Source organism: Tasmannia lanceolata, unplaced genomic scaffold (genome assembly GCF_043159265.1).
Source record: "Tasmannia lanceolata isolate RefF3 unplaced genomic scaffold, GAP_Taslan_0.1 ptg000012l, whole genome shotgun sequence".
NCBI classification, from domain to species: Eukaryota; Viridiplantae; Streptophyta; class Magnoliopsida; order Canellales; family Winteraceae; genus Tasmannia; species Tasmannia lanceolata.
This window is the reverse complement of record NW_027518689.1, coordinates 31,975,687-31,990,324: the sequence shown is the minus strand read 5'-3', so window position 1 is coordinate 31,990,324 and position 14,638 is coordinate 31,975,687. Positions and strand designations below refer to the sequence as shown.

At 36.8% G+C, this 14,638-nt stretch overlaps 1 protein-coding gene across 1 annotated transcript; it reads right to left on the bottom strand.

The window, feature by feature from the left end:
- Positions 1 to 3,529: 3,529 nt before the first annotated feature.
- On the bottom strand, positions 3,530 to 12,816 carry LOC143887850 (homeobox protein BEL1 homolog). Its single transcript, XM_077392069.1, has 4 exons — positions 11,173 to 12,816; positions 9,762 to 10,144; positions 4,897 to 4,957; positions 3,530 to 4,475 (listed from the first exon to the last, which is right to left on the bottom strand). The coding sequence occupies exons 1-4, from the start codon at positions 12,025 to 12,027 to the stop codon at positions 3,828 to 3,830; spliced, it is 1,947 nt and encodes a 648-aa protein (XP_077248184.1). The 5' UTR covers positions 12,028 to 12,816; the 3' UTR covers positions 3,530 to 3,827.
- Positions 12,817 to 14,638: the final 1,822 nt, after the last annotated feature.

Genomic DNA, 14,638 nt, shown 5'->3' with positions numbered 1-14,638 from the left:
CATAGAAAATGGCTAAAGTATCTCTATCACATAAAAGGACTAAAATACCCTTAACTCATGGACAGTAGCCAGATGATCTTGTCTCATAGAAAATGACCAAAGTATCTCTATCTCATTAAAAATGACCAAAACATCCTAATTTCATGGAAAATGACCAAAATACTCCGATCCCAAAACATAACTACAGCTTTCTAATTCCCTATCGAGGAGGCTGGACTGACCCCACTGGCTTTTAATGCGCCCACCAATGTTAAGATGGGTGGAAAGGGCGTGAAGAACAATGAAGGTGGCGAATGAAGGTGTCGGATGTCTGAAAACCAACAAATCATCCTAGTCTTCGTTTCTTTCGTTTTCTGCACTACCATACACATTGAGTGGCTAGCCAAGACGGTAAAGGACATCACTGCTTAGAGTCCAATGGTGAATCTAGATCGTGCCACATGAGCCTTTCATAGGAATTTATCTTGCAAAAAGCCTTGTGGCGCCTCTTTTTCACGAGAGAAAAGCTGCCTCATAGATAAATTTGTCTTATTCATTTAATTCGATTTTATGAGGTGTCACTTCTCTCTTAAAAAGAGGGGTTGCAAAAGTGCTTTTGTGAAATTATAGAAAAAGACTTTCGGAAAATACGCAAGATCGGATTTTTCACCAATTGGTCCGCAATCTCCAACCTTGGTTGGAGAGGACAGGGTAGCTGCTATTTCAAGGCGGGTGGATTCTTATGTGCCTGGTGGAATAAATTAATATCCTATTTTAAAGAATAAGATCGAATCTTACCAGATTTGATATAAATTAATATGCTGTCTTAAAGAATAAGATCGAATCTTACCAGATTTGATATATTTAGTTGTTAGGATATATAGACCAGGATACTAATTAGATTAAGATTTAACATTTCAATGTTTATCATTAAGTGTTTAATATAAGCACATGTTATTGTTAATGGAAATGAATGAAGAATCATATTAGAAATTGTGTCTCTTTGCAGAAAGGAGGACTGATCCTTCGCTCGTAGTAGATAGCACATGTTAATGTTAATGGAAATGAATGAAGAAATCTTCTTAGAAATTGTGTCTTTTTGCATAAAGGAGGACTATCCTTCCCTCGTAGTGGATCAAGTGGCAGATCTTCCCTCTAAGAAGATCAAATCCGTTGCGAACCGATTTGGGTTCGTAACATATAGCGACGTATTTTCATCTTTTGTCGAAGGATTTTATCTGTCACCAATGAATGTATTTCTCGCAGTATTCGTATTCATTTAATTCATGTGAAGTGGTTGTTCTCTTTTGAAAAAGTGAGCCATGGCTGTTATCTCCTAAAAAAAGTGAGTCGAATATTGCGTACACACATATATGAGTTTTTATATGGTGCCCGAGCGTCATGCAAGTCCCGTGAGGGCGGCAGTACCGCCCTTGATATTTGATCCAATAGCAGCCCACTTTTTAAGAGGCTGCTATTGGATCAAACATCAAGGGTGATAATTTTGTTGTACCTCTCATATGGGACTTCACGGCTGGGCACCAAATAATTTCTCACATCTATATATATAGGGATAAGATATCAAGGGCGAAATGCAATAGACTTTGATGCTCTCACATGCAACAACCCATCCATGAAATGCCTTTTGCAATGGACGATAGCAAATCATCATCACCCCCCCCCCCTCCTCCCATCCACACACACAATATATATATATGGGAAAATTAATGTTTTCTGCGCGATACCTCAGATAAGTTATCTGAGCAAGAGCTAAAAAAAACATGTGGGCCCACATTGTTTGGATGATCCAAAGCATTCATTTGATAGGCCCTTACATAGATAGGGTGTGCCCAAAAATCAGCTCCATAGGATATCCTAACCCTTCAATTTTTTGAGGTTAAAAATGGACCAAATTGTGGAGGTTTATACCCATCCACTTTAACCTCCACAAATAGAACAGATTTTTTGTGCACACTCTATGTATCTATCTTTGGACTATCCAAATGAATGCTTTGGATCATCTAAACAATGTGGGCTCATATGTTTTTTTGAGCTCTTGTCTTGTTCAGATAACTTATTGGAGGTATCACGTAGAAAACGTTTCCCTTATATATATATATATATATATATATATATATATATATATATATATATATATATGAGAATAGAGTTCCTAAGGTGTCACCTCATATAGCTTATATGAGGTGGCGCTTAAAAACATAAGGGGCCCACTTTGTTTGGATGATCCAAACCATTCATTTGATAGGCCCTCACATAGATAAGGTGTGCCCAAAAAATCAACTTCATTGGATCATCCTAAACCTTCCATTTGTGGAGGTTGAAATGGATGGGTATAAACCTCCATAAATATGCCAATTTTTTACCTCCATAAATGGAAGGGTTAGGATGATCCTATGGACCTGATTTTTTGTAAGCACCATATCCATCTAAGGGCCTTTCAAATGAGTGGTTTGGATTACCCCAAACAAAGTGGGCCCCTTATGTTTTTAAGCGCCACCTCATATAAGCTATATGAGGTGACACCTTAGGAACTCTATTCTCTCTCTCTCTATATATATATATATATATATATATATATATATATAGGCGGACAAAGAACTGTACGGACCACATCATAGGTTGATCCAAACCGTCCATGTGATGGAACACAACAGGTTGTGCACGTAAAACCATTTCCATTGGCTGATCCTAGCCCTCCAATCTATAGAGGTTTCCATAATATGTTGTTTCTCTTAAGGTGCCGGGAATTTGTCAATATTTTGAAAGGTGTCCTGAATCCGTAGTATTATGTAATATGTTTACAAAAAATCGTAGTATTATGTAACATACGTACCCAATCCGTAATTTTACAAAGAAAAAACATCACTATGTTGACTTTCCCCACTTATTTTTATTACAAAAGCATAAAGGAGGGGGGTAGGATTGAAATTATGTGGCTTTAATGGGTGCCTTTGTTAAAAAGCATAAAGGAGGGGGTAGGATTTTCAGGGGTAAGATTGAAATTATGTGGCTTTAATGGGTGCCTTTGTAAAAAAGCATAAAGGAGGGGTAGGATTGAAAATATGTGGGTTGAATGGGTGCCTTCGTTAAAAAAACGTCAAAAAAAGTGATGTGTAATTCTCATAGAATTTTGGGAGAAATTCAAATAATTCTCCCATTTTCTCTTCTACTATATATATAATATATATATATATATATAGAGAGAGAGAGAGAGCTAGAGAGAGAGAGAGAGAGAGAGAGAGAGATTTTATTCTGTGAGCATGAAGTCTAGTGTAGAGGTACAATTCCCTTGATATTTGATCCAACAGCAGCCTCTTAAAAGGTAGGTTGCCGTCAGATCAAATATCAAGGGTGGTACTTCTGTCGTACCTATGTACTGGACTTCACGCTCGAGCACCGTTAAAATCTTTCTCTCTCTCTCTCTCTCTCTCTATATATATATATATATATATATATATATATATATAGAGAGAGAGAGAGAGAGAGAGAGAGAGAGAGAGAGGTTTATGTATACTCTTGCATCAAGATACGTACGAAACAATGAGAACATATAAAGCTATTAGACATCAAAAGAGCTAGCCAAAGCAAGTAGTCCATACGGGACTATCAACACAGGATGTAAACCTAGCAGTCTGGATCCATGAAACAAACCTAGATAAACCGCCTTCAATATTTTCAAATGTCTATATATACCTCATGGAAACCAATATACATGCACTACTTCTACGTATGTATAATAGTATCAAATGTATACCCATCCCTCTATCGTCTCCACCCATCCATAGAACTCCCATTCCAAGACAAAGCAAGCAAGCCACTGTTCTTCTCTAACCAGCCAAGTCATGAAGCAACTGTGCTCCCATAAAGTTTCTATAAGGAAGATTCTGATTTTCTCCATCCAAAATGGAGTACTGAATTGGTTGGCATTCTTCCATATGCTGTCTAGAGAAGAAAAGAGAGTTCTGAGACACCGGTGAGAACGAGAGGCTGACCCCACCGCCGCCGTGCTGTTGCAAGCCCAAGGTCAGCGACTCGCCCCCATGGCCACCACTGTTGGTGTAGGTCACTGTGCTCGCTGCATGGCTGTAAGACGAGAAATCCAAGTCTATTGCACCAAAATTTTCAGTTTTATCAAACAGAAGTTGATGTGGGTTGTGGTGATTTTCGCCTTTCCCAGCTTTAGGGTTCCTTTTGTCTGGGTTCTTGTTGTTGAGGATGATGGAAGAAAGTGACTCTGAGTCGTGGACGAGTTGCTCAGGTGTGGGTTTTTGATCCTCTGGGCGCGGTTGAGAGTCGCGATTAGAGTTAGGGTTAGGGTTTTGGTTGGAGTGTTGTGGGTCTGGGCGGCTGTTGTCTTGGAGCCCTAAAATTCCAGCTGGGTCTCTATTGTCCTGCTCCTTTGTTTCTTCCAAATACATTTCTTCCACCATTGGCTTCCACAGCCTGACCCTTGCGTTTATAAACCAATTTGAGACCTGTGTAAACATATACATGTATGATTACCAATAAACTACTCTATAGGGTTTGGATTTTCTCATGAAAAAACAAGGAAAATGATGTCTGTGCCAAGGTGTTTCGATAAACAAGCGCTCCACTTGTTTGTCATGTAGTATTTAAAGGGATTTCAGAGGATATTACGGTTCTCAAAAAGATCTTTAAACCCTTTAAATACTACATGACAAACAAGTGAAGCGCTTGTTTATTGAAACACCTTGGCCCAGATATCATTTCCCAAAAACAAAAGCAAATGCAACATAATATATATAAAATATTTCGATATAATATTACAATATGATATAATATTAGAAAGAATATAGAAATAGATATTGTAGGAAGCTAAGGACAATAGCGATGAGAATCTAATCATTGAAAGATACGTTTGAGATGAAGACGTGCCTGGCTTCTAGAGAGTCCTGTTTGTCGAGCTAAGATGTGCTTATCCACATCGCTAGGGTACCTGTATCAAAGCAAATGACATATAATATATAATATATAACATGAAATCCGTTACCCATTGATATTCTACATGTATTATTGTAAGAAGAAGAAAAGATGAAAGGTGAAGTCTCTGCATGGCCTACTACTCACCTGATAACAGCTGTGTTTGGCTCTTACTAAAAAGGGAAAAAGCTCAATAGTATTAGACTATGACATAGATTTGTAGAAGATGAAGGTCCTCTTTAGATTCCACCAAAAATTGATTACATAGAAGCCCAACATGCTTAATTCGATCCGATTATGTGCAAACGTAAAACGAAAACAACATGCACAAAGATAAAACAAGAAATATCACTATAAGTAAGAACAAGAAGATTATAATGGTTCCTTGCTGTTCAATCTAAAATCAGATCAAATGATCCCAAAAACAATCATAGTCTTCTTTTTTTAATGATAAAGAATTAGATTAATAAGAATAAAGAACCAGTGGATTAGCCCAGCTATCGAGATGATCAATCTACACCCCGAGAATGAAAAGAGAAAAACAAAATGTGCAGCAAATTCCAAATCAAGAGGGAAGGAAGTCAAATAATTAATTCCAAAGCCGGCCTAGATGCTCCATCCCTTGCTAGCCTATCTGGCGTACTGTTTGCCATCTTCTTACATGATGGAAGGAGATGAGGGATCCCTCTACTCGATCAACTATCCCATCCAACCAATGAGCAAATCGCCAAGGATGGGGAAGAGACGCTTTCAACCATATTATCACTTTCAATGAGTACCCCCCACTATTACCTTATCAAGGATATCATAGTCTAACAGCATAGTACCTTGATAAACGGCTCTAACTTCCTCCTCATTGCAATAAACAATTTCAATGGAGCCTGAGAATGCCCAACAAGAGCGACCAACATGATCAGAAAGAAGACCGTCTACTCCTGTCGTCCTAGGATTCCCCAAGCTAGATCCATAACAATATAAATGTTCTATTTTCCAACACAACAAATATATAAAATATTCTGCTCTGTGATTTGTTATGTTTTTGTCCGTTTTAAAAATTCAAAAAAAAAAAAAAAATTAGAAATACTTTTTTGGCTAATTTTCCATTTTACCCCCTTTTAGTGATGATTTTATAATTGTTTCTTTTAACCCTATCCACAAATGAGAAGGTAAAAATATATCAAAATCTCTAATTTCACACTTTCATAGAGCGTTTTTTATTTTAAATTTCTTAACTATACGAAATGGGATTTGCTAGGGTACATCGCAAAAGGCATCTCGCAGAACGTTGTTGCATGAGAGAGCAGCCACATAGGCTCACTTTTCAATAGATTTTGTCATTATTCATGAGGTGGCTGCTCTCTCATGAAACAGACGTTCCGCAAAATACCTTTTGTGGTGGACCTAGCAAATCTCCCATATGAAAAAAAAAAAAAACACTGATTGTAGATACTTTTACAGAAAGGAACACAAAATAGAAGAAACGCCAAAACATTCGTGAACTTAATGAAACGGCTACTAAAAACTTAAGGGAAATGATATCTGCGCTAAGGTGTTTCGATAAACAAGCGCTCCACTTGTTTGTCGCGTAGTATTTAAAGGGATTTCCGAGGATATTACGGTTCTCAAAAAGCTCTTTAAACCCTTTAAATACTACACGACAAACAAGTGGAGCGCATGTTTCTCAACACACTAGGCGCAGATATCATTTCCCAAAACTTAATCTCTAAGCTTCACAAACTCATGGTCAAGAGAGCTTACATAGCAGTTTTCACTCAAAAAACAAAATCGATCCCTCTCTCTCTCTCTCTCCTAGTAAAATAGAAAACTAGAAGATAAACCCGGTGACGTGTGAAACGAGAGACTAAAATCCAAAATTATCCTTTTTTTATACTTTTGCGGATCTCATTATTTTGAATTTTTAACTATTTAATTAAAAAAATCCTCCTGTACGTTGTAGATTCCTTTCCTAAAAAAAATATTAAACATAAAAAATACCATAGCATTCCATTCCAGTGAGCAAAACGGACTACTCATAAAAACGGAATTAATAACTAAGCTTACCACTGACACTAACAATACTTAACTCCTCTCTTTCTCTCTGTTGGTTAATTAGAAACAACAAGAAAAGGCCTACATGACGTTGAAAACAAGACGGTGTAAAACCCAACAATCTCCGTTTGCTGTTACTCCAAACATCCATTAGCCTTCAGATGTACTCGCTATACGCATCATCAAATCATCCTGGTTCTGAATCCACCTGCTCGATCAACATAACTAATGAACATGTCAAGCTGCCTTGAGACAATATAACCTAGTCTAATCCAAAAAGACTTTGATTTGTCATCTATAACTCATCACGCTTTATCTTCGCTAGATTTTCATTCTTTCCATCCAACACCTTTATGCTAATTGAAATCTTAGGAGTATCAATCAATATTCCGCCCATTGATCGCTACACTGGCCACAGAACTCTAACACAAGTTGATATGTTGATCACCTACTTTGAGTGTTGTTAACAGAAGACACCTTTCAACCTCTAAAAAAAAGGCTAAAATCCAAGAGTTGAACAATTAATTACATCCAACATGTTGATTGGTGCTCTCTACCTACTATTTTTCTAAAACCTGCAAACACGGTATGATTCGATCAAAACCTGATTCAAATTGACTTTAAATGATTGAAACCTCATCTAAATTAAATCACCTCTTCTTATTTCCAAACACCAAAACAATGAGAAAAAACACACCACATGCAATCAAACTATAGGATTGAATCGCTGAAAAAAATACTTGGTTCTTCTTCCTTCGACCATGTCTCAAAAGTGGCACTGACAGCACGTTGTAGAAATCCAATGTGCCTAATTCGATTTGATAATGTGCAAGGGAAATAAGAAAATGACAAGCACAAAAATAACATGAGTGCTTACGTGGTTCAGAAACAGTGCATATGTCCATGCCCAAGTCGATGAGAAATATTACTAGGCAAGAACAGGTTTTTTGCAACTTATCCCAAAACCCTTCCCTGTATCCTCTAACTCATTTTTCCCACTCAAGAAACCTCTCACCACTGTACACTACAGTGAAAGAGGCCTTAGATATTAGATAACATTAGGTTTCTATAAAACAACCTAATTCTTTTCTCTCTCCTAGTTAAACTTGGAAACTAAAAGATAGACCCACATGACATGGGAAGCAATACAATAAAATGGCAATGTGAAAAACAAGACAATAAAACCAAACGGGTTTAATTTAATCATATTTGTAAAGAGGACACTGTGGTCTCTTTGCAAGACATAGACTACATCATTTCTAATATTATTACAACCATTATTTGCAAACATTCATATTTAACTTCAAAACCTTTTTCGTATAAGATTATATACAAGTAATTTTGAGAGGTATCGAAGGAGGCCCTAAGACAATTAAATAAGGGATTGGTAGACGACATGATTAATGGGGAATGATTCGGTGCAACATATATGCACCGAATTAGGGTGATATCGTCATGTATTAGACATGTTAATAGATTTGGTGGGCCCCATTTTGATTGAGAATGGCTGAAAATCACTAATCAAATGATCATAACTCTTCAAGTTAAACAACTAATGGATAGTTAAAACAGAAAGAGATTTATGTTAACTATCCCTTTGAAAGGTTCCCCATTTGTTGGATTCGCACGGTTGCCTATGCAATGTTGAAATTAGCTGATCACAGTTTAGATTTTAGACCGTTGGATGAACTATCACATTTCCAACATATAAGAGTTTCACCATAATATGGTGCAAACTAGTTCTACCAATGGCTTTAAATAGCAACAAATTTAAAATTCTAGCTATTGAAATGCGTAGATTAATTACTCTTCATGTTTCAGCATATTACTTGCAAAGACGATCATACTTTAGAAAGATCACCTAATAAGTACTTGTTCATCTTTTCATGTTTTTCAATATATAGTTTTATAGCTCACTTATTTGGTTATTAATAGGTAGTGGTTGGAGATGAATAATAAAAATATTTCTTCTTGTCATAATATAAAAACCCCATTTCAAAAAAAAAAAAAAAAATCAATATATTGTAAGAGAAAATATTTTTTTTCTATGATAAATATTTCCATGCGACCAACAAGCACAATAAATTCGTTTATGCCATAAATTATAACACACTAATACATTTTAACTTTTGGCTATGTGTTGGCAACCTTGAAAAAATATTACATGGATTGTGGCCAGGTGTGAGAGATGGTTGGAAGATGGAGAAATTTGAGGAGGTGGGAGTGAGGGGAGCATGAAAAACTCCTAAATATCAGGAAAACAAAAAACTAATTTTAAATAGGTAGGGATTTCTGATGATCTCTCCACTCCCATAGTCCCACCAACTCAAGTCTCTCATTCTCCCTTCTCCTCCCTTCTCACACAATTGACCCACAAATATTCCATGAAATAATTTTCCATGGTTGCCAAACATGGCCTTAGTTGAAATATCATGAAGCTCTCACTCTAGATTTCAAGGTTATAATTATAGGAAATAATATATTTGCCCTTTTTTTTAACTTGGGACAGCCCCCATCTAGTGTAATAGAGTAGTCATAAATACAGTATAGGAGGTTGTCCCAAGTCCCAACCACTATCCCAAGCAATAAAAGGGGCAAATATATCACTTCCCACACTTATTAATTACTTCCAGAAGCATCTGCATTCAAGAAAAAGAAATTCAATGTAGTTTAGGTTTATTTGTAAGGGTCTCCATGAGAGAGAGAGAGAGAGAAAGAGAGAGAGAGAGAGAGAGAGAGAGAGAGAGAGAGAGAGAGAGAGAGGGACTTACGGGTGAAGGAAATGTTCAAAGAGCCAAGCACGAAGGACTGAAACGGATCGATCAGGAAGGCCTCTCTGAGGTCTCCATGGATGATTTTCAATCATGCCCATCTGCTGAAAAGCTCTCTGTTGTCTAATGGTTTGGTCAAGTAACTTGAGTCTTGGTGTTTCACCTCTAGTGGTTCCTGGTGCAACTGGGTCCTTCTCCCCCATTGCCTTCTTTGTTGCCTGAATCTGACCCACAATGCCATCTCTCAGCCACCTGAAATGCCTCGACATGGCCTTCGATGCCATGCTCGAATACACAGTCGCTGCACCGTCGCCCGCCACCGCTTCAAATGAGGACACTACACCCCTCATCTGCTCACAATATTGCCTGTATCTTCTATCCACCTGGAGAAAAACAAGACTATTACATTCTTATATTGGAAACAAGTCCTTTGGTTAAAGGGTAGTTATATTGATGGGGAAAAAACAGAACAAAAGAAAACCAATTTGGCTCTAATTCTACTGTAAAAAAATCTAAAACCATGCAAGCATAAGAGATGAAATTTCATTCTTACATTGTAACTAAGTCCTTTGGTTAAAAAGGCAGTTATATAAATGCAGAACAGAATAAAAAAAAAGTAACCCACATGGTGTAAATACTTGTCTACCAAGATCTAAAATCATCCAAGCATAAAATACTGAGTTTTCATTCTTATATCTTAACCAAATGATTTGGTTAAAAGAGAATAAAAAACTAATATGTTTTTAATCCTTAACAACATTTAAACCCATGCAATCATGAAAGGTGAATCATCCATTGTGACTATATATATTTAGCTTATAATTAATTACCTCATAGTAAAATAAAATCAGGGATCTTATATATCTGTATCAGTCATCTCTATCTTATACTAAGATCCTGACTTCTAATTTTTACACCATTATCCAAGTAAGATGTAAGTTTTGAAGCAGTACAGGTATTTTAGGTTCTGCCAACTGCTAAAAAGTACTGCAAAATTACAACCCTAATGTGAAATATTCTCAAGTTGAAAGGAAAAAAACAAAGAGAAAGGAGTGGTAGATTATTTTCATTTCATGGATTCAAACAAAACAAAAAGACGTAATTACAGCAAGGAAGATTTTCTACTGAGAGAGATGCTACGTAAGAGGAAAGGGAATAAAGTTTTCTAAAAGTAAATCAAATACCCGAACTGTCAAACTGTCACTACCCAAACGCAGCATATCATTAATGGAAGGCCCTCAGAGCTCTCAATTAGCTCGAGATTCATAACTCTCAGAACCAATCAATCAGTCTCTCTCTCTCTCTCTACCAGTAAAAGTTGGGCAAGTTCTCAAAAATAATAAAATGGGTTTTGATATTTGGAGTAGAAAAAAGAAAAATATAGAAAGTTAAACGAAAATAAGGTGCAAACCTCATTGAGCATGGAAACTAGCTTTGCTTTTCTTTTCTGCAATTCGAGAAGATTTAAAGAATACTGAGATTGGCTTTGTGAAGAAACCCCTTCTTCCCATCTATTTGTTTTACTAGACTTTGGTTTGAATCCTCCACCATTTTGCTTAGTACCCAAATTACAAAACTCATTCAAAAGCTCTTGAGCAGGAACTAAGTACTTTGAGTTCTTGAGCTGCTGAAAAGAATCCGAATAAGAAGGTAAAGATCGACCTTCATGCTGGTAAAAATCTGTAGATTTTCCAACAAAACCATCTCTGAAATTCGAAGATCCATATGGGTATTTTTGTAACCCGATATTCGAAGGCTTGTTGGGAGAAAGAGAAAGAGAAAGCCCTTGACTTGGCCGTTCATTTTCGCCAGGAAAAACACATCTTAAGGAAGAATCATCAACTAATAATCGATTCTCCTGCCACCCCGTTTCGGGTGCATTAATCAGATTCTGATTCTGTGTTTCGGAGAACCCGGCACCCAAAAAATCGGACTTTTGGAAATCAGAATGATAAAAATCGGATGTATCAGCCATATTCTTGGAAGATGATGAACCATGGTTACCAGATTTTGAGGAAAACCCTTTCCAAGAAATAGGGTTTCGAGACCCTAACATTTCCATACCCATCTGTAAGTTAAAAACCTCTGAATTTGGTTCAAAACTCTGCATCTGAGAATCGAGTTGAGGAATCGTTGAGTTGTTTGAAGAGAAATCTGAGTACAAAAATCCTGAAGAAAACTTGTGTTCTCGAGATTCATGAGCCATAGATGAAAACCCTTGTTCCTGATTTTGCAACTGAAATTCCATTAAAACCCCATGTTCCATCCAAACTCTCAAAATAAAAAAGACCCACAAAGAAAAACCAATCAAAAGCAAAAACCAATCACAGAAAACAGGAGAAATGAAAGAGAAAAGCCTGGAAAAAGGAAGAAACTTTTTGGATGCCAACAGTAAAGGAAACTTTGTTTACATGTTATAAATCCTTACCGGTTTTAGAAGAATAGAGATTTTGATATCTCAACCGTCCCTCTAGATGTAGTACAAAGTATAAGAGAAGAGAAGAGGAGAGAAGAGGAGCTCTCTCTTAATAACCCAACATAGCATGATATGAAAACCAACCTAGTAAAATCATTGCAAATCTCGGCAGAAATAACAGATGATTGATGATGACGATGATTTGATTTCCTCAGTATAGTCAAATATAAAAAGAAAACCCAAATGAAAATAGAAAAGAAAAAGGAAAATCAAAACCAAAATCAAAATAAAAAACTAGTCCTTTGCCTGTTACAAACAATAAGCCGCCTTTTAAAAGAACCCAATACGAATCTATGTATTCTGATCTCTGTTTTGTAATCCCAATGAAAATTTATAAAAAAATTGAGGAAATATTGAAGGACACGAATCCCAATTTGCAGAGTGAAGTGAAAGTTTTTTTCTGATATTTCTTCAGATGGCTTCTGTGCTCAGTTCTGAAATGAAGTCTTTTGAGATGGGGAGGAATAGATGCGCCTGTAAAATGTTCCGAAAATAGGGGCTGGTATAGACCGAGACTTATGTGGGCCCCACTTTCCAACTAATTCCAATTAAACGCTTATTAAAGCGGGCCCAACTCCCCCTCCTTCTCTCTTCTCTCTTCTCTCTAGACATGGGACCGCATCTGCTTTCTTCTTTTTTTTTCTCCTTTAAGTTGGTGGTCCTCTCACGCATTCTCCGCCTTTTTTCCTTTCCTTTGTATTCTTCTTCTTCCCCCTTTCTATGTATCTAGGAAGATTTTGTTACTAAGGGAAATGATATTTCCACCACTCCTGTTGGCCTATTATTACTAATGGACCGAGGCAGTCCGAACGTTAACGGGCACGATTTGGGCACATGGATCTGAATCGTGTCTGTTGGATCCGAATCAGAAGGTCCAAAATTATTTCGGATCTTGATCTGAATATCAATGTTTCAAAATGCAGATGCGAGTTGGAATATGGCCAAAGCAAATCCTAGTCGACTCAGCACAGCATGGTACTCAAGGTGTTAAAATGCGGTCAAAGCAAATCCTAGTCGACTCAGCACAACATGGCACTCACTACTCAAGTACTTGACACGCGGGAAAGTACTCCTTTGAGGCTATCATAGCTCAGAAGAGTCAAAAGAGTTTTGATCGACTTTATAGGAAAAAATAGGGACTTGAATAATACTCAACTAAAGTAAAAATGAGTCAACACAGTTTACTGATATTTGCACTACCGTGTTTTGATAATGAGACAAACTCACATTTTTTTTCTTATTTCATTGGATGCTAAGAGCTTTTTTTCGAAGAGAATAATATTCTCCCCCCTTTTAACTTGAGACAGCCCCTCTAGTGTATTTATGACTACTCTTTTACAGCTGGTTAAATAATAAAAGACAAGGTAATCTAGTATCATTATCAAAATATGGTAGTGAGAATATTAGTAACCTATATAAAAGTACCCTCATATTTTCATTTATTTACGTCTTCTTATGAGGGATATTTTAGTAATATTTAAAAAACTACTCAAAATAAAATATTTTAAAACCTAGGATTATAAAATACAGGTTTTAGATTATAAAATCCAGGAGTTTACAATCAAGCATGACAAATCCATGTATGCAAATGGCCCATAAACAGGATCCGTGGGATCCAAACGGATCGTAACCAAGACATAAGTAGATCCGATCCGAGGTAGTGGTTTCGGTTGGCACCCCCAGTTTTTTCTTATCATTTCCTTGTTTTTTTCCTCAAAAGGTGGAATAAAATGGGTGGAAATACAATCATTTTTAGAAAATAACAAATAAAAAAGGGGAGGGGTGGAAATATCATTTCCCTACACAGATAAAACCACTCCTGTGCTGACATCACTTTCGTATGGGGCTTTTTGTTTGGGGCGATAGAACAATACGCACGCTGCGTACGTTAACAGACTGGCCCTGGGTCTATCGTCCTTGTTGCTGTATGCATGCTCTGCTGTTCAAACTCTTTTTGTTTTATTACGTGGGAAAAAGGATGAGATTTTTAGAGGAGAGATAGAGAATACACTTAACACTGCGTACTGTATACGCTCTGTTTGTGTCTTTTGTCCTTACTATTGTAATGCACTATAAAGCATGGGGCAACCTCACCCACACCGGACGTACGGTCACTCTTTACCCTCTTCAATTCCTCCTCCCTTCTTTTCTTCTTGTAATTGATCTTGTGGGGCAATCATTGTGAATTTAAAAAATCGATTGTTCAAAGTAAAATTTAGTAATGGCCCACGTTTTGATGAACATAAATATGACAATATGTGAGATCTCAACATTGGATGCTAGATGAGGTAGGTAGAATAGATTAAGGAATTAGCTTATCGATATTTAGTGAAATTTTCATTATTTTACATGGTATCATGGCAGTCTATCCCCATTGACCTACGACAGCCATGGTTTTAAA

Bases quoted from the DNA above. Each gene is read 5' to 3' on its own strand.
- LOC143887850 (XM_077392069.1), bottom strand. From the start codon at position 12,027: ATGGAACATGGGGTTTTAATGGAATTTCAGTTGCAAAATCAGGAACAA. The intron at 10,145-11,172 runs GTTTGCACCTTA...GTTTTTCTCCAG, and splicing joins TAGTTTCCATGCTCAATGAG to GTGGATAGAAGATACAGGCA. The intron at 4,958-9,761 runs GTAAGTCCCTCT...GCTTTGATACAG, and splicing joins TTTGAACATTTCCTTCACCC to GTACCCTAGCGATGTGGATA.